Source organism: Xiphophorus maculatus, chromosome 14 (assembly GCF_002775205.1).
Source record: "Xiphophorus maculatus strain JP 163 A chromosome 14, X_maculatus-5.0-male, whole genome shotgun sequence".
Taxonomy (NCBI): Eukaryota; Metazoa; Chordata; class Actinopteri; order Cyprinodontiformes; family Poeciliidae; genus Xiphophorus; species Xiphophorus maculatus.
Window position 1 is genome coordinate 10,410,155 of NC_036456.1, and position 24,518 is coordinate 10,434,672.

The 24,518-nt window shown below is 40.8% G+C and overlaps 1 protein-coding gene across 1 annotated transcript; it reads left to right on the forward strand.

The window, feature by feature from the left end:
* The first annotated feature begins 627 nt into the window (after nucleotides 1-627).
* On the forward strand, nucleotides 628-23,994 carry LOC102238406 (large neutral amino acids transporter small subunit 2-like). Its single transcript, XM_005807255.2, has 11 exons — nucleotides 628-1,507; nucleotides 7,317-7,521; nucleotides 11,441-11,592; nucleotides 16,940-17,065; nucleotides 18,990-19,143; nucleotides 19,413-19,536; nucleotides 19,676-19,779; nucleotides 20,631-20,727; nucleotides 20,855-21,004; nucleotides 22,004-22,181; nucleotides 22,906-23,994. Exons 1-11 carry the CDS (start codon nucleotides 1,378-1,380, stop codon nucleotides 23,061-23,063), a joined length of 1,578 nt encoding a protein of 525 aa, XP_005807312.1. The 5' UTR covers nucleotides 628-1,377; the 3' UTR covers nucleotides 23,064-23,994.
* Nucleotides 23,995-24,518: the final 524 nt, after the last annotated feature.

The following is a 24,518-nucleotide window of genomic DNA, read 5'->3' on the forward strand; positions in this document are numbered from 1 at the left end:
ATTCATTTGAGAAACTCTACACCAAAATCGTCAAACCATATAGAGAAACACCTGAAATTTGTTTTGAGCAACTGTAATATTTTAAGATTTCACTTTCTAAATGTCAAATTCCTGAAATAAAATACATTTATGATTACACCGTGTTGAAATGGGTCTGCATTGACCTAGCACTGATCAGACTAATTGATATAATTATTCGATTTCAGGTAAACTTTGACCAGAGAACTACAGCAACAATTCACGACAGGGTGCAAACTTCCTGACACATTGCATCTTGTGCGAATAAAGCAGGGATGGAGTGAGTGAGCTGTCAGCGAACCACGCAGCACGGAAAGTGAGTCGTGACGTCTGTGTAGAATAAAATGGGGGGCTAAATTTAGAAGCAGCGTCCTGAATAATAACTGAGGCTCTGTGAGGCAAAACATGGGACAGAAGGTGAACTGAGACAGAGCGTAACTGCGCGGTGAGGAGCTGCTGCCTAGAAAATTGCTTTTATTTATTTTTGTGCGTGAACGTGTGTGTGTGTGTGTGTGTGTGTGTGTGTGTGTGCGTGTGTGTGTGTGTGTGCGTGTGTGCGTGCAGATCGGGTGAACAGCTGGTAGCTGGGGGAGGAAAAGAAAACTACAAAAAGGGAGGGTCCTGGAGAAGCTGAAAAAGAACAAAATAGACAGGAGGAGGCAGACATGGGGCGGCGCTATAATGTTTTTATATGAAGGGGAAGTATGGATGTGAGTCCAAACACAGGTCCTCCTGTCTAAACTCTGGAGGGCAGAAGAAGAAGAAAACCAGGCTGCTGCTGCTCAGGGGGTTTTAACCAGCTGCTGGTTTTCCTGCTGCACAGAAGAGACGATGGTTGTGCCTGTTCTCACATCTGGGACGAGGACGCTGCGAGAGCTTTAGAAAAAGATATATTCATTATCTTGAGAACAACTTTGAATCGCAGCCGAATCACAAATACGTTCAATAGTAATCGGCATGCTTCTCCTGCCGTTCTGCCGGTGCGTAATTACTCCAGCCAGGAAAATAAAAACATATTTCTAGGCTGTTTTGTGAAAACTTGCGGCTTATTTCCTACAATCCTTTAAAAAAAAAAAAAATACACATTTTATTTAGTTTTCAACTCCTCCTCAAAAGCTGCTGACATCGCAAAAAAAAAAAAAAAAAAAAAAAAAAAAACCGGCAATCCTTCCTCTTCAGATAAAGTGCGGCACGTTTCAGTGAACATTGTCCTGTGCGCAGGGGGGGACGTGCGCACAAGGCGATTCACGCGCAGTGGGGCAAGCATCAGGTGCCGGGCGGAGGGCAGAAACAAGACAACTTGGACAATAAATTAAAATAATAATAATTATATATATATATATATATAAGTGAATTAAAATGACGGACGGACCAAGACAACGGAGCAGCACGGCGGGCTCTGCCAAGGATGCGGCCGCTGAGAAGGAGTCTGGGGGAGTTGCGCTCAAGAAGGAGATCGGACTCGTGAGCGCATGTGGGATTATAGTTGGTGAGTGACTCCCTCTCTTTACTGCATCCTTGGTTTGTATACTGTGTTCACTGTTGAGTCGCGCTAATAAAAATGTAAAGCCTGTGGTCTAGGAGGGTGTCCATGCTGTTAGATTTACCTGAAACCTTCTCTTTTTAATCACTAAAACTTTTGTTATCTGCCTTTATTGAGAGTGCACTCACTCGCTCGCTCGCTCACTCGCTCACTCACTCACTCGCTCACTCACTCACTCACTCACTCACTCACCTCTGCTGCTCAGGATTTATCAACCCAAGGAAGTTTTTAGAGGCACATGACTGGGGGGCTTAAAAGTCTGTTTGCACAACTTGAGGCTGAATTTTTTGCCCATTTTTCTTTGCCAAACGTCAAACTGTATGGATCATATTTGTGTGGACATCAGCTTTAAGTTAGATCCCCCCCTTACCCCCCCCAGCATGGTACTGCCACCTCCCAGTTCAATCATTGAGATGGTACATTCAGGGTGATGTGCTTTGTTTGTTTTCCACCACTCATGTCCTCCTGTATGTAGATCGTCTTCTTCTGAATCTTTAATCTTTAGTCCTCTGTGTGTGGACGCAGAGGACTTCCTGTTGGCTTCTCTCAGCAGTTCAGCCCAGCTTCCAACTTTTCCACATTCGTAGACTTAAAGCTTTCCCCATCAACAGTCTCCCTTTGTGTGTCTGGAGTTGTGTGTGCGTGAGAAGCAGAAACACACACAACTTTCAGTTACTGTCCATCTCTCAATTTTCAGATGATTTCATCATCTGAAAATGGAGGATGCAGTCAAATGGAAAGCTCAGTTTGGGGATGTTCACAGCCTTGGACTTCCGTCTCGTTTCTAGAGCAAATATCTTAGCACACTTGAAATGAGACAAAACCAACTTACAAGTAACATTTCAGCAACATGTAGCACCTTGTTCCAAGTCAGTAATTTCTTCATATTTATAAAAAAGTACTAGTTCCACTTGCAGACGATTTTACTTATAGCTAGTACATAAAACAATCCCCTATTTCTTGCTTAAAAGTTACTTAGTTATTTTTGTCTTATTTCAAGTGTACTAAGATATTTGAACTAGAAACCAAAAATACTTGGTAAAAAAAAGTTTGTGTTTTTACAGTGTATAATAACTTAACCCTGTTAAATTTCTCCACCACACTCTCCATGATTTGTTTGCTGGCTTCGTTGAGGCCGCTTGTTCACTAAGATTCTCGAACAAACCTTTGAGACGTTCACAGCACAGCTGGATCGACGCTAAGGTTAAATTTCATGGATATGGACTCTACGTAATAATTAAACAGGACAAAATGTGGAAACATTCGACGTGTTTGGACATTCTTTGCAAGGCGCTGTAGGTCACAGAGAATCAGCTCAGTCTGGTCAATGGGTGTCAAATTGATCCGCATTGTTTCATTCAGCATTTTGATCTTTTTCCTGCAACCTTTTGCTACCAAAGTGCAATCAAAACGAGTTACCGGATGTCTCAGCACGCATTTTATAGTAAAATTCAAGAAATAAAGCAATCTCTGATACTTTATTGGCACCGTTAGCTTCGTCATTAAGCCTAACTTAGCACAGAGACGGTCTAATGACAGCGAGAGGGTGACGGGACTGAACTGAGGTCAGTCAGGCCGAAACAATCCAGAGGACAAACATGTAAAGATAACCCCATCAGTCTGATCAATACCGACTAGTGGGCCTAAACATGCTGCAGGATGTCCAGACGGAGCGAGGCTGATCGTCACTGGACGGGAGGGGAGGTGGGGGTGACTCATTTGTGTGTTTCCAAGGTAACGAGAGGAAAGCGAGAGAGAGAGGGGGGGGAGAGTCAAGGCGACGGCGAGAGTGCGAACGGCACAGTGTCCTCCCAGGAGGTTTGCTGACAGAGGAAGAGCGAGAGAAGTGGAGAACAGATAGAAAGATGTGGAAAGCAACAGTCGAGAGGTTTAAATCCAGTTGCTGCTTATTGAGTGAATCGTTAATGCATGGAGCAGCCTGCAAGACAAACCTAAAATCATCAGACGTCTTCTTTTCCTTTTGGTTTGACCAAATATACTGATTGTCAAACACAAATCCTCATCTCAGGATAATTTATCCCAAAATCCACCAGGCTTGTTTGCAAAGTTAGAAGAAAAATGTGATGTTCGAAGCATAGATGATACTTTCTTAAAAGTAATATTTCATGTAGTTGTGTTCTTACCACCACTCCTAAAAATGTTTTGTTTTTTTTAATCTCACTTTTTGGTTTCCTTTTCTTTTTATTCGGTTGTTTTTAATTAATTCAATCGCAACAATTTCACACGATCAAAATGTTCCTTCACAAGTTCACCTTTCAGACGGTGATCAACTCACCAATTAAATGGTTTAAAATGCCACATGGAGTAAGAACTTTAGATACACATCCAATTAAGGATCAGATATATGGATCTGACTAGAAAAATCACATTTTAGACAGGCATTAAAAATCAGACCTGGGTCATATTTAGACAAAAAACAGTCCGACTTTTTGCCACTTTTTCCTACAGTGAACCAGAAAAGGCGTAGATAAATATAGCAAGTCATGCAAGAAACTCTAAACACGTTTGGCAACGAAACTGGAGTGAGGCAAAACATAGATTAGTAGGTATAGCATAGTGGAGGACCTGTGATGCTGTGGGTCTCTTCTCTAACAACTTCACTGAAATGTCCCATTGATTCCACCAGTAACGCGAGAACGGATCATCTCTGGGTAAAAGCCAAATAAACTAAGAATATGTGTGCAACTCAGCAGAGAAATGGTTCAACAGACACAAAACGCCCTTCTCCCTTGGCTGTTGCAGTAATCAGAACTAAGACCTACAGAAAATAGGAAATTATTCAAAAAGGTTGTGCAGAGAGGAAGATATCATAAAATGTTTAGAGGATTATTTTATGCTGCTTTGACTTGGCTGATGAAATAACATTTAGGCACACAGCTGTTAACTTGAAGGTGTATTTCTGTGGCCCACAGAAATAGCTACGGTGGGCCGGATTTGGCCTGCGGGCCTCGAGTTTGGCACACGTGTCCTAAGCAGTCTCTTATTCAGATTTTATTATTACTATTATTATTTTTAGGTGTGAGAGATTATGCAACTACAATAAAAAAGGAATTTCTTTCAGGCTTCTTACGCGTCCAACCTGGAGGGACAATCAATGCGTCTGGCACAGCAGACACAGGAGAGTTTATGAGAGCAAATAGCTTACAAATCAGAGTCATTCAAAATGTGAACACAGTTCTTAACAAGAGATAACAGTGCATTATTGAAGCATCAGCTCCACCCGTTGCTAGTATCAGTGCTGCATCACTTTGTTTATCTCTCCCTGTTCATCTGAATGGTAATTCCAGCGCCGAGGATTTTACAGAGTCGCCACAGAAGGACAAATGACTTTGTCCTTCACCAAAGTAATTCATTCGCGCTCGCTCCGGTCAGGTCGCCACGTGCCAGAGAGATGCGAGCTCAGGTGACGTGGATAATGCCTGGAAAGGTGTTAAGTGCACAAGGACTTCAAACACTTTTTTATGGTCCGTTGTGTGCGTTTATCTAACGGGTAATCCAGCAACGCGCGGCGTCGTGACACGTAGATTGCAAGTGAACTTTTGGCCACTTCTGAGGACTCCGCCCTGATAATGCTGTTTTATTAACTTCTGTGGTTTACTGTGCCCCGCTGAACTACCAGCACATCTTTAGCGCTCATTACAAACACAAGATTTAAAAGCAGTTTAGTGGGATGAGGAAAAAACAACATTCTGTCGTCCAGTTTTAGCTCATCGCTGTTCATAAGCCTGAGGTTTCTGTGTCGTCTTACTGCTGAGGGGAGGCTAGCGAGAATGAATCTGAGTGTGTTTTAAAATTAGCTGATTATCAATCATAAAGCTGCACAAGTACACAGTGTTTGAGTTGGAAATGTTTTTGGCTGGGAGGTCAATGAAACAGGGAGGCCCTGACAAAAAGTTCACACTGAGTTTCATTTCTCTTAGGTGTCATAACGTCACCGAGGAATAAACAGTTTAATTAAACTGCTTAACACATCAACATGCAGATTCTTAATTTTAGCCAATTTTTACAGCAAACCTTTACTAAAATTCCTCATGAAGTTTCATAATCCCTACAAGATTTCTTCATAGCGATATAATAATTGCAATTTGTTTGTGTTTCTTCTCCTGACCTACAAGCCTTTATAGTTCATTTGTTTTAAATAAGGATAAAAAAAACCGCATAGCGCTATCATAATGTCCCTCTGAGGCTGAAGACTTGTTGCAGCCATAAAGAAAACCAAAGGTCACCAGAAGCAGATATGTGCTCTTCCCCTGTCAAACAGGAGTGCAGTAATAAAAAAATGGCTTTTTCTTTTCTTTGTGAAAAGAGGAACTCTCATATTTCTGAAAGCAAGTAATCTGACACCTCAGACGTTTTTCTTTGCTGATCTACTGCTTCTTAAAACTGACTTGAACTGTGTTCAGTTAAAGTCGAGACTCAGCCAGCTGGTTGGGAGCTGCTTTAACCCCCAGCCCCCAAAAAAAGACAAAAAAAAAGCACCTACAAATAGGTAGGTGCATTGAAATGAGAGAAGTTGAAATGAGAACAGGAAACGCCACGATTCCCTAACAGTCAGCAGTTTGGCTCACGTCTGTGCAGAGCCGCACATGACCGTTGGACGCACAGCATGCTTGACTCGATCACCTCTACCACACATCTTGCAGACTCAGTCCATTCAGGACAGGAGGGCTGGTAAACTTAACCAAAGTTTGTCTTTGGAAGAAGCAAATCAGAGACGGCAGAAGCCGCAAAATCGTGGGCTGAGTTAGCACTTTTTTTCCCTCAAAGGTCAAAGGTCATGCACTGTAGATCTGTCCTCTTATAAATATGTCAAGGTAATCAAGGGAACAGAGAGCTTCTTGTTCTTTTTACCTGCGAGTGAAGTTGCGTAATCAGGCAGGTGACCTCAGTGCTATCACCATCTTCAAACTTTACCGGTGGTAAAGCCTTACCTGTAAAGTTTCCAATAAAATCTTTAAATCGCTCATTTTATGTGTCTGGATACTTTGAATCAAGAGGATATAATTTTGCAGGGTTTAAAATAAACACTTGTTTTTCTCTGACACTAATAGGTTAAATAGCTTACTACACTTTATGGGCAGGAGTGACAGGAGCTCAACAATGTGACACTATCATCATAACTCTGACTTCTGAACTGCTGCAGCCGGTTCAGCCAATCATCCAGCTCGTTAGATTCAAAGCCGGCGATCTTTGACTTCTGGCTGCCTAACGCAGAGTGAAACCCCAGTAAATCCTGAATGTCCCCCACTGGACGCTGTGGCTGTATGGCAGGCCAATCAGCGCTCCCTCCAACTTTTTTTGCGAAAACGTCACTTTGACGCTCAGCGGTTCTGTCAGGATATTCTGCGTCCACCTTTAATCCCTCTTTGCACTCGTTCACCCCTGCTTTCTGTCGTTCACACATCTCTGCTCAGTCAGCATAACACATCCCCTGGTTTTTTTTGTTTTTTTTAACTCTCTTCCGTTTGAGTCTGCTAATCCACTGCCTGATTTTGAGTTTGCTTTTCTGCTTAGTTTGTCTGTAACCTTTAGTTGATGTCTTGCTAATGTGGCAAATAAGACGATGACGCCGTCCTTTACTAAAAAAAAAAAAAAAAATTGGACAAATGTGAAAGAAAGTGACGGTAAACGAGAAATTTGAGTTTTTTGGGGGGGGTTTAAGTGGCACTAGTTGAAAAAAGTCTATTCTTGTTAAACCTGCACTGAAACCTGGCTCCTCTCCCCCCCCCACCAGGTAACATCATCGGCTCGGGTATCTTCGTCAGTCCGAAGGGAGTGATGGAGAACGCCAGCTCTGTGGGCGTGGCCCTGGTCGTCTGGATCATCACGGGCGTCATCACCGCCATCGGAGCGCTGTGCTACGCCGAGCTGGGCGTCACCATTCCCAAATCAGGGGGCGACTACTCCTACGTGAAGGACATCTTCGGAGGCCTGGCTGGGTAACGGTGCACACCTCAGACACCCATACGTCACCATCCAGCGACATTTCCGTGTTGCAGTAAAAGGTAGAGGCGAAGACAGGTTCAAAGACGTTGGGACCAATATGCTCTCTCCATTTAACGGCGTACAAACTGCGTGCACCTTACATGTGAAAGTCAGGTTCTAAATAAATCAAAACACAAGGCCTGAAATACACACTACTTTTTAGCTGATCAGCTGTTTTATTTCATAGTTCTGTGCTGGTTTTGTACTGGAAGTCTGTTGCCGCACTGTGCTATGCCAGTGTTTTCCACTGGTTTGACCTGAGGTTGTGCCTTTGTGACAGACAGCTGTTAACGTGGCTAAAGATTTAAAGATTTGTACGTCAGCTTCCGTATGAAAATGGTCAGGCGCTGGAGTGAAAACGAGTCGAAAGCAATAACAAAAACCAAGCAAATCTTTTAAGGAACTTCGCGGAAGTCCTGCAGGTTTTAGACGTTTCGTCGCTTCAACATTTACTGGTTTTGGCTCGTAAAGGAGGTAAGGGGGCGCTATTCCCCCCCCCAAAAGAAAAGAAAAATAAAACAGAAAAGAAAAGAAAATGTTATGTCAGCTAAACCTTCAGCAAACTTTTATTTAAGGCATATTCAGGGCTAAATTAAAAGACTTTCACTTCTTTTCACTCGTTTATTGATGGAACTTGACTTAATGTCGTGTTTTGATTGTTGATTCTATGTTGTGTTTCCGTGTTTGATATGATGTAAAGCACTTTGAAATGCCTTGCTGCTGAAATGTGCTATACAAATAAAATTTGATTGATTGATTCTTTTTTAATTAAATCTGGAATCGATTTAACTATATCTTAATCCGCACTATAAAAAAATAAACTTGGCTAAAAAAAATGATCATGAACTGGGTCTTTTAGAGATTTTCTGAAACATAGATTTATGAAACCTCTAGTCTAGATTACTAGGAGGTCGAAGGTCAAAACAGAGCCACCTCTGATAACTGATAAGCATTTGTACATTTTAATAATCTGTGGAGGGGGTAGTTTAGTCAGAGAAACATCTTACCAAATGGGAGTACCAAATATAAATACAGGAAGCAGATGCTGTGTGCGTTTCTGGCCACTATTAAGAAAAATCAATGTGATAAATGAATTTGGAGAAAACATCTCGAAAGTCACGTAGGACCTTATGCTTTACGGAAAAGACGTACTGCTGGTTTTTTTGTTGTTGTTTTTTTGTTTTAGTTTGTTTACTCTACCGCATCCCACAATGCAAAGCAAACCTGGCTGCAGAATGCCGTTCCCCAAACCAAAGATTGTTTTAGACGCTCTGAACACTACAAAGTAAAATTCTGGGACTCTGCCTGAGGATCAGAGTTGGGGAAGGATGTACGATCCGACGTGAGTACACATGACTGAAGGTGATATCCAGGCCTCTTTATGTCCGTCCTGAAAGCCTGTAAAAGCTCAGGAATCGTGCGAAGCAGCACAAAACAACAACACAAAACAGTCCGGCTTGTTGGAGTGGATTTCACACGCCGCCTTCCTGGGACCAGACTGTAGACACGGATCCGAGCATTGTTTTTGCCTCCAACTATCCCAAGAACCCATAGTATCAGGGAGGAATTTGACCAGACATAACAGCCACAGATTATTTTCGTAGAGCGAGAATCAATACACATCAATGAGCTTTTGCCTCCAGAGCCTTTGTAGCGTGTGGTGTCAACAGCTCGGTTTGAAGTGTTTCCCTGTTTGACATAAATAAACCAAGTTCCAGTGGTGATTGTGTTCTGCTGCAGCTTTTGTCCCCATGTGTTCATGTGCAGGTGGGCCGGGTCGAAAGTATGCCTCCATGTTCGTGTGAGAAGGCTGAATAGGTTTACATCCTCCCGGTATCTGCAGCCGGGCCAAGCGTAGTTTTTGCAGTGGACAAATGCTCAGAAACAAAGAGACATTGTTATGTCACTGAGGCTTGTTTAACTTCAGGTGAGGCGTAGAAAGGGTGCATTTATATTCAGCTCCCTTCAATCCGAAGCCTCTAAATGGAAAAGAGAGAGAATCCACGGTAGCTCTGCAGAGTTTCAGCTTTCAGCAGGACAACAAACCTGAATATAAAGCCAGAAACACAGTGGAGGCATCTAGATTGAAGCAAATTCAGCAAAATAAAAAATATAAAACACATCTTTTTGGTTTCTGTTTGGTTAAAAGTGATCCATTATGCATCACTTTTTGTTGCTCTCATCTAAAATCTGTCTGAAATATTTTGAGTTTGTGAAAATGAGTGTGAATATTTCTGCAGTACTAAGAAATGGAGCCTGCATTAAAATACTTTAGCAAGTTAATTTGAATTATCTCAGATAACAGTCAATCTGTGACTTATTTTGGGCAGAAAATAAAACTAGTTTAATCTCATTTTAAATCATCTGAGACACTTTTCACATGACGCTTTTGTCTAAATATCTCAGGATTAGTAAAAAAAAAAAAAAAAATCTTATTTTCTACATTTTACGCTGCTGTCTTTTATTGGATAATAATATCACTCTATGAAATACCTATACCTTTACATTAAAATACATGTGGAAAAATACTTCACTTTTGAAGTACTTCATTTCTGAAAAGGTTTTTAATGACTGGGTTTTGTGTTACACTTATTTGTGTGTGAAAAACATTTATCATCCCCAGTTTCTGGAGGGTTTTTCTTGTTGTTGTTGTTTTTCTCAATATTTTTACTAAAGTCTAAATCAGATGCATGGCTAAGAGTGAATACAAATGTGTCCCAAAAGCTTTTTTCTGTAGCTGTTTGTCTAATTTCTGATATTTATATAATTATTTCCACTTTCTGAATTATTGCGAAGAATAATCCCTGGGTACTTTCCTGTTTACAGGATTAAAAAACATCGTAAAAACAAATAACATGGCTCAATTTATAATGTAATGTTACCGTGCTCTCAGGTAGAGAGCCATCTTTGCTTAATACAGTAAAATGTTTATTTCAGGAGGTATTTAGCTGCTATCAACAAACCCTCTTCATGAGCTTTGATTTATTCAGTGTAAAAACAGACCTGATCATGATCGTGTTTCTGAACAAAGAGCTGAGGCAAAGTTGCAAAACAGAACAAAATGTACATTAAAACAAACAGAACGGTCAATGTAAGTGTCAGCACTCGTGTCTTTTATCAGCGCTGGTTGCTGAGGACGTTCCAGTGGGCTGAAGTCTCATCAGTACAGTCAGGTGTAACGACCCCAGCTTGAGCTTTTAGGGAATTTCATGGAAGTACAACATTCCTGGTTTGTCCTGTTGAACTGTGATAAACGTTCTTCTTCTGTCCTTCACCTCAGCACTTTTAATCAGTCTGAGTGTCGCTGTTTGCTTCCTTTGCTTTGTTCCTCGGTTAGCTTGGCTCTTATTCTTATCTGAATCCATATTCTGCCTCAGAGGCAGCTGGTTTGCTGTTTGTCAGAGGACTAATGAATGTCTTCTTTCTGCTCTGGTTTCTATAAGTCGTTCATTAGTTTGTGGTGAGACTTTTACATGTGATAAAGTTTCTTGGCTCACAGTGAGAAGGAGTAGCGACCTGAGGTGACCTCGGAGCTGAACTGGCCGCTGTTTCACTTCAGCAGCCAGAATAAAAATGGGAGGAAGTCTTGCCTGACTACAATGAAGTTGTTCAGAACAACAAACATCTTAGTGTGTTACAACATGGGATTTCCCCGTTGCGTTTCTTCTCAGAGCTCTCATAACTACATCCGTATACAACGGTTTATTTATTTTATTTAAGGTTCCTTATCTTAATTGTCTTTGTTTTGTTCTATTAGTGAATAGGTGTACACTTACTGGCCTGGAGTCAAAACAAAGCATAAGAACACAATACCTTAAGTAACATCCTTGAGTTGCATGTGTGTCATTATTGATGCATGTCTTTGCTTTACAGGTTCCTCCGGTTGTGGATCGCCGTGCTGGTCATCTATCCCACCAACCAGGCTGTGATCGCCCTCACGTTCTCCAACTACGTCCTCCAGCCTCTGTTCCCCACCTGCTTCCCACCGGAGAACGGCCTGAGGCTGCTGGCTGCCGTCTGTCTCTGTGAGCAACACGTTTGATACACGACGAGTAAAATCTACTGTGACGAGAAAACCATTTGCTGTTTTCATACGGTATACTGGCAGACACCCAGGGCGGCATCAAAAAAGGGGTGGAAGCGGCTGCATAAGGAACATGTAAAACTAAAATCTAAAACTTATCCTGTGGCGACTTTTAGCCAGAAGATACTACTCCCCTTTAGTCATTCTCAAGCAATAAAGCCGCAGGAATGCAATTTTCAAAACCTGGGACTGCTTCTGTTGCAGTAGTGAGGGCGGGGAAGTGGTTGATACAATTTAGGCAGCAACCACCGTCGACAAAGAAAAAAATGGATTAAAAAAACCAAAACAAGATAACACGGTTTTACAGACATAAAGGAATATTTGAAATTCAAAGAGCTTTTAGCATGAAAATGAAGTAGATGGTCAACTAAAGGGTCAGACGTCGGTCGGGTCCGGTGTCAAGTCTTTTCTACTTCCTATTTCTTGAGCCCAGACTTTTTTTTAAATCTCCAGAGAGACGTTTTGCTCTACTTCAGCTAGTAAGCTGGATTTTGTGATTTGGTTCTAATGAGCCCTTAGTTTAGCCATTAGAAAGACCCAATCAGAACAACTTGTTTTGGACTCTGTCATATAGAACAAAGCAACAGATCATGAGGATTAACCATTTTATTTTCCTTTAGTTAAAAGAAAGCATAATTAGTTAAGATCTTTGGTCGAGATCTTGAACGTGAAGCTCCTTTTATCCTGTGAAACGACAACATGTGAGGAACACACAGCATAAGACGTCATGAATCAGATACAAATTGCTCCCGGTCAGTTCGGTTTTATAACCGTGTTGTTTCATTTTGTCCCAGCCTCCTCTCACCTGTAAACAAACCATTTCGGACCCATGCCCTTAACCACTGTGTGAGCGTATGTTTCTCAGTAGTTGCGTCTTTGAGAAACTACAGAGATAAATGTAGTTTGTAGTTCACTACTCTCTGAAGGCTTTGACATACTTCCTGCTTTCCATGTGCCAAATGGGCCTGGGATTTACATGAAGCTGTTAAACATGGCACCATCATTCATGTACTGATCTGGAGAGTACAAAACTATTCAAAGTCACTGGAATACACAAATATGTGCAGTTTGGCCTCGTTAAAAAATAGTATGTCTTTGTATTCATTGCCCATTGTATGTTCTTGAGATGTTATCTAACATCAGAGGAATGCAAACAAGGCTGAACAAATGATGGCGAGAGCAGAGCAAGCGGCTATTACATGAGGAGAAAGGCAGAAATGCGAAGGTGTTTGATTGAAAGTCCTCATCAGTTCACAGACATGAGTCAAATACTGCAGGCGGCCTACAGACACACACACAGAGAGAGAGAGACGGGCGCGAATGCTTCAAAGAGAGCCGATTGTTTTTATTGTTGCCTGATTTGTGACTGCGTATTGAAAATTCATGTTCATGGGGATCTTTCCATCCAAATGTAAATTATTGTTTGGGTTTTTCTTTTGTCTTTTTAATGTATTTGGCGTGGAGTGAAGTCTCGAAAGCAGATTTATGAAACGTCAGGTGAGACTCTGGTTCTTGCGTGTTGCTGTATCATTGACAGAAAAACGAGGCCGAGTGCAACTGGAAAAACTGGAGCTGTCGTTCTCATTTTCACGCAGCTCCGAAGTCTCTGCTTGCTTTCAAGCTGACGATTTCATCATGTGGGAGTTTTTGTTGTTTCCAATTTTTCCTACTGTAACGAATTAAGTGTTTTTTTCCTGGATGCATTAAAACTTTAGAACAGGCAGAAAAGTTAAGTATGCAGAGAAGCTTAATTCATGCCTCGTTTAGCTTTTTGTAGCTGTGGACCACAAGGTGAAATTTACCATTAGTGGCCTGTATGATGGAGCGTTGTCTGAGTGTGCAAACAAATTTACGGTAAAGGTTACAGAAGTGAAAGTGTTTATTAATACTGAGCAAACTTTGTGGTACATGTCTGGATAAAAGTTATTTTTATAACTAAATAGAGAACTATAAACAATTAATGAAAGCCTCAAGTATGAATATTGGCGGATATTATTGCCAAAGTACATCATCAAGAAATGATGTCCATTTGTATTTCAAATTAAAATGTTTCTACTTATTTTATTATTTTTATTCTTTACACTCTTTTTTTGTTGTTTTTGCTTTTTACAGATATGGCAATTGTTTTTCTTGAAGAAAATTTAAACAACAAAAAACTAATATATTCAGAACATGTTCAGTGGATAATTATCTAGTTAAACCACACAGCAGCAGGGTCTAATTTTAATAATGCTATTTATAGGATAAAAGTAATTATTTGGACGCTTGTTGCTGGATAGCTAATCTAATTGTTGTAATAAACGTATTAACATTTTTTTTTTAAAGTTTAAAAAATATTTTTAATCCACTTGTCCAAGTTTGTATAATTTTTATTTTAGGGGATTCTTTTATTTCTAATTTGTTATATAAAATGTTCACAAGAATAAAAGTCTTAAAGCTTGCTTTTGAAAGAAATGCTGATGAGAAAAGTGACTTTCGAAGGCAGGATAGGTTTCTCTCAAACAACGGTGATGGTCTACGATTAATACTTTTATTAAACCATAAAAATTTTCTCGGTCAAGCTTTTTGGTTAATTCTAAAAAAAAAAAAAAAAGTCACACAGAGGGAGGGGTCGTATCCAGTGGGGCTAATTAGAGATAAGAGAAAAACACCCACCTCAGCAGAATCTGCACCGTCTAAACACTTTGCACCGTTTTATACTCACGGCACATTGACCTACATTTAGTTGACTGCCTCGTCCCGTTTTTGAACTCCTTCATTAAAAAATGTGTCAAGTTGTGCAACAAATTACCCTGGAATATCTTGAAAGTCACATCTGTATTTTTTTACAGCTTCTCTCTGGGACAGATCTTGTAAAGCAGTTTTTTTTTTTAACAAGAAACAACAACTAAAAAAAAAAGACAAGTCTTGTTAATGATGTTTTCCCTTCTGTCTGTCTGCTCTTGTTGTTTAGAGCAAAAGTAGGTGAGAGGCTGGATGTTCTCAGTGAACTGTGATGTCACCGATGTTTACAAGATTCACGAGCTGCATCCGTTTACCTCGGCCTGTTTATGCATGTCTGGAGTTGCCCAAATTTAAACATCTGGAATGTTATTTATTTATCCTTCGTGATCCGTTCAGAGACATCCTATCAAATGTCGAGCGACAGTTAAATCAATTCAGAAATGTGTCATCATTTATTCATAGCAAAGGTTCTTAAGTTTCGCATAGCAGGACTTTATGAAATGCCACGTTTTAAACTTGTCAAAACCTTTTTAAAGCAGCACCACAACACTAGGTGGACTGTTGCCATCTGTTATGTGTGGTAGCAAAAAAAAGAGAGAAAGAGAGGAACAGACACGTTTTTATCCATTTATTGTGCATGTTTGAGTTAAAAATGTTTGGAGTTATTGTTCGATCCAGTTTCCAGAGTCAGAGGGTTGGTGCTTATTAAAATTGCCGCCTAAATTACTCCAATTTTTCAAAAGGATTGTTGGCACATTAATAGTCATTCCTTTTTACATTGAGCTCCTGAGGAAAATGTCAACACAAAAACTGTTTTACTCATTAGACAAAGAACACATTAGGAAACAAGTGTTCAAAATGAAGAAAAAGTTTAATGCTTTTGGCTGAAATGCGTTCAGGGAGAAGCTGCGACGTCAGTCAGAGTAAGGTTTGCTTTCAGCAGTCTCATGGCTGAAGTCGCACACCATCTGAATGAGACCAGTATCCGGGCTTTGATTAGGACACAGTCCACTGTGGTCTTAGTGGCACGTTGCTTCATTTTGTATCTCTCCTGTTGTTCACAGTTAACTTGCTCAACATGTTCGTCTTTTTAACTAAACCTACGCTCAGCTCCATGGTTAAACGTTTGTCTTCGCGTTTACGCAGCAGTCGGTAACAGAGAAGGTGGATGCCCGTTATATCCACTGTGGGAGCAACAAATCAACATCTGTGTTTACAAGTTGTGGATTAAAAGGTTTAGCCTGTACTTACTTTAATTAGGCCTGCTTGAGAATTACCAAGTTGTGCTTTTACTTCCCTTGTCTGTCAGCCATAGGCTGGCCTCACTGCCCTCGTTTGCACCCTCCCCCCCTTTTTCTTTAACCACAGCTGTAATTTTATTTGTAGAGGAAAATACCCTCACAGTTAAAGTCCCACGCTTGGAGCCTCACAGAGCGCGCTCTTGTGCGTCTGGATCGCCTATGTCTGCCTATGTGTCTTTGTTCCCTGCAGCGGCAGCTTCAGAGTTATTTAATGTGATGAACTTAATCCAAGCAGGCCGTCTTACTTAATGGCACCCTATTGGTTCAAACCCAATGGCCTGTTTAACTCAGCAGCATACAACAAATCCAGTTTTGTTCTGTGTAGAGAAATGCTGGACAAAAGTCTCAGAAAGGTGGGCAGCAAATGGTTCTTCACTGGATTACTGTGAACTTTTACAAAATAGAGCAACATAATTTTACTTTGTATAATTTAAACTCTAATTTAAAGTCAGTTAAAACATATTTCCAGAGTTCCATCCTGAACATAAGACAACCTCTAATAACAAAGCTCGTCTTCATCTCCCTCCGCATTTATTGACGCCTCTGAAAAAAAATCATTGAAAATAAATGTGACAGACAGTTTTCTCACTTACACATCGCTTTCATTAATTGATGAGAGGGATGGCAGGAGAAAGCCTTTTTCAACCTACCATCACAAACGTTAACAGGTGGAATCTGTAAAACTCTTCTGGGACTTTAACTGGAACTGTGTCCTCTGGTCTGATGAGGCTAAAATTTCCAGTTTCCAGTTGCTACCAGCTCTGAGCTTAGCTAAGTCGGTTCATCTGTGCTGCCTGGATTTCTGGACTTTTGGATTATTTCATCATTACACAACCATTATTCGCTACAACCTGGGTCCTCTTCATCTGCCTCACCACCTCTCTACCACACAAATCATGACAGTTTTCAAATTTCCTGTCAACTTTAAACATTTTTTAACTCAAAAACACGAGGGGCCGCTTAGCAGGTTTTCTGGGGGAAATCTTGGTATGAGTTGAATATGCATCAACGGGCATTTGTGATATACATAGGCCTCCTGTCTGACTGGAAGTTTGAGGTATAATGGTCTACAGGGGATTATACTACTGAAGCTAGGAGAAATTATGCTACAGCAATGAGATAATTATTTTAAGGCTTTATACAAGTCTGTTCAAGTCCCAAGAAATGTAAAGGGTAAATATCATGCATAAGAATGAGGATTTCATCCTAAACACTGCATTTTACTGCTTGTGGTAATTTTTGCTTTCCATTGTTTGTGTCTAGTGCTGCTGACCTGGGTGAACTGCTCCAGTGTGCGGTGGGCCACCAGAGTGCAGGACATCTTTACGGCCGGCAAGCTGCTGGCCCTCGCCTTAATCATCATCATGGGAATCGTTCAGATCTGCAAGGGTGAGCTTACCGCCTCCATCTGTGCTTCCCAGAGGACCTACAGTCACAGTGTGTTTGCATGAAATAACACCTGAAACCAGTCCGCACATGTCCGCGGTCAGAGGGATCATCCTGGGAGACTGCGGGCCGTATAGTGGATCAAACAGGGGTTGACGAGTTGCTCGGGTCCTTTAGGTTAAAACCCATACAGCTAAAGTCAGCACAAGTGTGGGGGTTTGTCCTGCAAACGTGGATCAGGGCCAGTAATTGTAAGGACAGTCTGAAATATCAGAGTGAGCTATTTCAGTGCCCGAAGTGTTGAAAGTTTGTAGAGTACATTGGGCAATTTGTTGTAAGATTGAACAACCTGAATGAGGGACGATATAGAGAAAAGATTCACACCTCTTTAACTTTCCATATTTTCATATGTTACCTGCATAAACGTCTGAATACGTTTTGGGATTCTATCTGTTTTCCTTATAATGAAGTAGAAAGAAAACAATCAATTGTTTTTAATGTTTTCCGGATAGAAATCCAAAAAGTTGGGAGCACATTAATGCCTCTAAATCAGGGCTGGCCGGCTGACGTCCTGCATGTTTTCAGTGGTCAAACACACCTGAATCGTATTAATGGTGGAACCTGGTCACATCTTCAAGAGCTTACTCCGTCTTTGTTCTGGTAGAACAAATTGCCTTTAAAGGTATTCAGCAAAAGCAGAGAATATGTTGATGGGACAATTAAGGAACTATGCACTCTGTATACTGTAGCCTGTGGAAATGAGAAGTCCTGTCTCCAGGTTTCCACAGTCCAAATTGACACAATGACTACGTGGAAGAACTTGTTCTACTCAGATAAAAAAATATTTGCAGTTTTTGCCCTGAATACAAAAAACTGCGAACATCACCCTGCATGCACATTCCCATCAAGAAACACGGTGGTGGCAGCATCATGCTGTTGCTTCATGGGGAGAAGAAAACTAGTCAGAGTCAGTTGTGAAGAAAACTTTACTTCCTGGTTCACATGATTTCCATATTTTGATGCAGGTTGTCGTCTCAAGGTTATACGTTTTGACCTTGCAGCTGGCATCTGCAGTTTCTGTGCCTTCACTCATGCTGAGAGTTTTTCTTTTTTTTCTTACTTATGTTTCAAGAAGGCCATGAACAGCACTGTGAGACGTTGCTGTAAGTTTCCCTGAAATTTCACCTCTGGTGAAACTGGAACCCAGTATGAGATGACGATGGCGAGATGATAAGTAATAAAGCACTTACTCGTTGATACTCTCCATCCTCTCTGACTGAGTTTGTGTCAGTTTGTAAAGAAGACTAAACAAAATTTTTACTTCCAGATGTGCATTGCAGGTAGAAACGGTTACCAAAAGAACAGTGGTTCTACAAAGTATTGACTTTTAGGAGTTTTATTTGTAATCAATGCATCGTGTTGCTTTCATTTCATAATTACGTTGTGGGTTGATCTATCCCATAAAATCCCACTGAGGCACTTTGAGGTTTGTGGCTGCATAAGTGGGCAAAAGGCCAGACATTTGAGACACGATGGGACGGATTTATTTTAATTCAATCAGGATCCCTCTTCATCTGTATTTCAGTACGAGAATATTTTAAGAATTGTCTCGCTTTTGCCTTTGTTTTAAGAGGAATACTTGATGAGGAATTGTTGTACAACACATTTTACACACACGCTGATCTTGTTAGGTGATGGTTTTCAGCTGGAGTTCCTCACAACAAGCCAGAACAGTAATAAAAAACAGCCTGTTTACCCCTCCAGCAAAACAAGTTTATATAACCAGACATAAATGATCTACGTACCCCACTACATGTGGTTCATTGTAATTTAATGCAGATATGGCAGCATATCACTAAATAATGTACCATAACTGCTGTTCTGAGGCCAAGATTGATTTAAGTTTCCTGACCTGCTCCACCTGTAGGAGACTACTACTGGCTGGAGCCGGCCAATGCCTTCGAGCCCTTCCAGGACTACGACGTGGGTTTGATAGCCTTGGCGTTCCTACAAGGCTCGTTCGCCTATGGAGGCTGGAATTTCCTCAACTACGTCACAGAGGAGCTGGTAGATCCCTATGTGTAAGCAGTTTTGCTTGTTATTTTCCAGCTAATCTTCACTATCGTGTTCAGATAGTTTCCTCAACTGGAAAAAGGCGGCTTGAAAAGCAGCTTGTTGCTGTTTTGGGTGATTAGGGTCACATTCCGACAGGGCTTCCCAGTTTAAGCCTTTTCCCCTTTAGTTGAAGCTGCCTGATGTTCATACAGTCTAGTCAGTCTGGTCGCAGATATTGAACAATACTCACCATCTTCTTTCCCTTTGACTCAGCTGTACCTCATGTTTCCTCCAGGAACCTTCCCCGTGCCATCTTCATCTCCATCCCCCTTGTGACCTTCGTTTACGTCTTTGCCAACATCGCCTACGTCACGGCCATGAGTCCCCAGGAGCTGCTCGCCTCAAACGCCGTTGCCGTGGTGAGTCCTGGGTCTCAAGCCAGCTTGTGCTTCTGCACTTGCTCATTTTAGTTGCTGTCGCCCTCTAGTGACGTTTGCTGGTTGCTGCACGTGTCAGATTGGTGGCTGTAAGCCTCTCCTTTCTGTTGCTCCCTCTCAGACGTTTGGTGAGAAGCTGCTGGGAGTCATGGCGTGGATCATGCCCATCTCTGTGGCTCTCTCCACCTTCGGAGGAGTCAACGGTTCCCTCTTCACGTCCTCACGGTCAGTCCACCTGATGTCACGTTACCTGTTTGTTTCCCCTCCAGGGCTCATGTTGTTAAAGTTTTGAGTGGTCCATCATTAAGGTCATCTTCTGCTACTTCTGAGGTGGTTCAAAAACATTGTTGTTTTGTCTGGCTTCTTTGTCTTTTCGTTCAGCTTATTTTAAGCAAACACTGCCAACGTCATGGTTAAGTTCATGAACAGAAATGAAAGAAAGATGCAGCCAGATACCAAAGAATAAGTCTGGAAAGTTCTCTTGATTAAAACCTTTTTAACGCCGACAAATTTAGGAAAAATACAAAGAGCTTAGTTCTGCATGGAGTCCATATTCTTCATGCCTCATATTTCTATTCATGAAGAATTCACACTCAAATGCATTTCTAAACACACTTTGCATAGTTTAATTAGACTTCGCAAAGTACAGTGCTGAGAACAAGACATCATGATCTACTGACGTTCCAGTCCAGACTAGAAAAGTCTTTGACATCTATCAGTCTGGGTTGAAAAGCTGTTTTTAAGCCTCCCAGTTGCAATTCAATTGAGCAAATCCAAGATTTAACAGTAAACAAAATGAAGATTTGGAGTGGCCTAGTCAAAGTGTGGAGTTAAATCCAGCTTAGAAGCTGAAATACGCAGTTCATGCTCAGAAACCCTTTAAAGGGGCAGAATTTCCCCTCAGTAATAAATATAAAGAATTACACTAGGGAGTACTAAATGAAATCATTTGAAATGTAATTTGGTATTGCAAAACTGATAAACTCTTGTTGTTATTTCCAAAACCTCTGAAGTCACATTTTCTTCCTGCAGAGGTCAGAGGTGAGTGTCTGATGTTTACCTCTGCTTTGTGGCAGGTTGTTCTTTGCTGGCGCCAGAGAGGGACACCTCCCGAGCCTTCTGGCCATGATCCACGTGAAACGCTGCACCCCCATCCCTGCTCTGCTCTTCACTGTGAGTACCGCTCTCGCCATCTTCATCACTGGTCCATTTCTGCATTTGTCTTAATAACACAGCCAGTCAAAAAAAAAAAAAAAAAAAAAACTAAACCAAGTACACTCATGTGTCTCCACTCTGTCAGTGCCTGTCCACTCTGCTTATGCTGTGCACCAGCGACATGTACACCCTCATCAACTATGTGGGCTTCATCAACTACCTCTTTTATGGAGTCACTGTCGCCGGGCAGATCGTCCTGCGAATTAAACAGCCCGACATGCACCGGCCGATCAAGGTGTGTTCACTTGTTCTGGGTTATTCTGTACTTCTACAAATCATCTTTTTTTATTCTTTAATAGCACATTAGCATTATAAATGGAATGTAACTTGTATACTATACCAGAGTCACAAATTTCTGGTTGTCTTCATTTAGTTTTAAATGTGCTTCTGTAGTTCCTTGAAAGTGAAAAATATTTTTTAAAAATGGATGATAAAATATTGTGTTCAAGTTCCCACATAGATGAAAAAGCAACAGCGGTCAAAAGGAAAAATACTATAAATAAAAAACAGGTCAGCTATAATTCAGACGACGGACAATTTAGTATGAAGCAGTGCCTTCGTCACATCTGCTCAATAGTCTGACACTTGGTCAGAATCAATAAATCAATCAATCAAATGTATTTGTGTAGCACATTTCAGCAACAACGCAGTTCAAAGTGCTTTATATGATAAAAACACACACACACAAAAATACAAAGTAGTAGAAGAACATACAGTAGAAGAACATACAGTGCAGTAGTAGAAGAACTATATGTTCTTCTACTACTGCACAGTTTTCAAGTGCAGTCGTTACATCTCATAATGTTGATTAATGTTTCATTTAAAATGTTTCAAAAGCAGCTCTAAGCAGGTGGGTTTTTAGTCTAGATTTAAAGGCACTCAGTGTTTCAGCTGTTTTACAATTTTCTGAAGTTTGTTCCAGATTTGTGGCGCATCGAAGCTGAAACTAAGCGAAATCTGTAGCCATAAATTCAGCGCTCAACGATTTCAAATGAGATGGATGTGTCTATAAAAATATATATATATTTATCCTTAGCTTAAAAATGTTTCGAAATTTTTTGACAGACTTCAAATAAAATAAAATATTTTCAAAAATAACTTAATAGAACATACTGTATAAAATCCATTTCTTGGAAAAAATAAATAATAGTTGAACACACCTGTTATATGAGGATGCAATAGTATTTAGTTTTCTATGTGAATTTTAAAAATGTCCACGTTTTCCTCCCTTTAGATCAGCCTGATATGGCCGGTCATTTACCTCGTCTTCTGGGCCTTCCTGCTCATCTTCTCCTTGTACTCGGAGCCCGTCGTGTGCGGCATCGGGCTCGCCATCATGCTCACTGGAGTTCCTGTCTACTTCCTGGGGGTCTACTGGGAGAACAAACCGCAGTGCTTTGATACCTTCGTTGGTAAGTGAGATCTTCACAAAGAAACTTTTAGATGGGACTAAACCCTCCTGTTTCAGATCGGTTTGAACCAACCAAATTATTTTTATTTGCTGAATGGCAGAATGAAAAAGAGTGGAAGCGTCTCGAGAATTTTTATTGCTTTCTTCAAATTCAATTTACAAAATTGCTGTTTCAGAAGCCTGCAGGTGCCACATTATTATTCTGGGTTTTTTTTTTAAATTATGGACAAATTTGAGAATGGTTCCCCAAAGTTGAATGGGGTTTGGTGTGAAATCAACCCGAGAATGACAATAAACAAAAGTAAAGATGCTGGTTGAAGCTGGGGGGGAAAAAAATCTCATTATTCACTTATACCAAGATGAGCTTCAAGGCCACTCATTAAGGAAGAAGCCATTACTTCCAAACAAGCTTCAAAATCCTTATTACAGTTTACTAATCCACTCAGAGACAAAGAGCGTCATTCTTGCAGTCGAGTGCTGTTGTCCGATGAAGCTAAAACATAGGTGTTTGGCCATAATCATAATTGTCACATTTGAAGGAAACGGGGAGAAGTCTCGTTTTAAACTCAGCATATTTCTGATGGTCTGACACCCTGAGGCTCATGTCCTAGCATAAACAAAGAGCTTCTTGCTAGTTTCATCCCTCTGTGAGGCCATTTACATCGACACAGGCATTGCTTTCACCTGCTCGCCTCTTCATCTTCTTCTTGCTCCTCTTCTTCCAGACAAAATGACGTACATGGGCCAGAAGATGTGCGTGGTTGTTTATCCGGCCGAGACCGGTGGCAGCAGCGGAGGCGACGAGGAGGGGGAGGAGATGAAGGAGGCGAAGTCTCCTCTCTCCGTGGAGGACGGAGACGACCACAAAGCACCGGAGTGTTGAATCTGAGTTGTTGTTTTTTTATTATTAGCTGGTCCCTTAAGAAAAAGAAAAGAGAAAGAAAAATGCAGACAGACACGCCAACATGGGTTCGCTCTACAAGTGCAGACACAATCCGATTGATTTCTCCAAGTGTCTTTTTAATCAGTAATGATCTGAACCAAATATCAACACTTCAGCCGGGTGAGGTCCATCAGAAGTGCAATAAAGACGGGTTAGCACCTTCCGGTTCCTCAGTCCTCACATCAACATCGACATTTTTAACCTTTTACATTTTTTTTTTTATTATTATTATTATTATTTCCAGAGACTCTTACTGAACTGTGATGGACGTTTGTCTTTTTGGTTTATCCTTTGTCACTTTTGTAAATTTCGCTTCGCGTCACATTCATCACAACAAAGCTGCATTCTTGATTTTCAACCACACAGAAGATCCAGTTCAGATCATTTCGTGTTGTTTGATTATCGATTTATGGTTTACTTTTAAAGTGACTCAATGATGCCTCTTTTTTTTCATATTTGTTAATATCGCTCTTAAAATTATTCTTATTGTCCAATCATCTTTGATATTTTCTACCATCTAAACTTAATTAAATTTTTTTGGTGTTCTGTTTCTCTAACATTCATCTCACCTAATTTTTATTCCTCCAACTGCAGATTTATCTTGATTGTAAAGTCGATGTGGAATTGGTTGTTGTGGTGGCAAAAAGTGCACAAATTTTATTACCTGCCTTAATCAGAATTACGGTATTGTGCGCTTTAGTGCAATTGTAGTTGTGTTTTGACAGATGTGGAAAGATTATCATAGCTTTTTTTCTCTCTCTTTCATCAAATTTTCTACATAAAAGTGACACTAAGCCAGGGGTGGGCAATCCTGGTCCTCGAGGGCCGGTGTCCTGCAACTCTTAGATGTCTCTCTGGTCCAACATGCTTGAATCCAACAGCTGAATCACCTCCTAAGTGCAGTCAGGTTCTCCAGAGTCCTGCTAATGACCTCATTATTTGACTCAGGTGTGATGAAGTAGAGATACATCTAAAAGTTGCAGGAGACCGGCCCTCAAGGCCTGGAGTTGCCCACCCCTGCGACTAAGCACATAAAGTATTTGTTTTTATGTACCTGCAGAGAGAAGAAAGAAGTCATAATAAGTGCAAATCACTCTGAAAGTGTTTTTTATCGTTTACATCTGTGTTTTAATTCCCTTAAATGCACAAGTGAGAGCTTTACACGTAATTATTGCTTTTCCAGCTCAGTTAGCTACAGGAATCTTTTTGTAGCTAAGACTCCAGCAAAACCCAAAGCATTCTCGCCATCAATGATCTCCCATAGGTTTCTCTGTTTATCCAGTATGCTGTATTTTAAAGGAAACTACACCGCTGCACACACGGAGACTAATTATTCTGTTTGATTTTTGTCTCAGGGCATCTCCACATACACTGCCAAAAGAAGAAAAAAAAAGT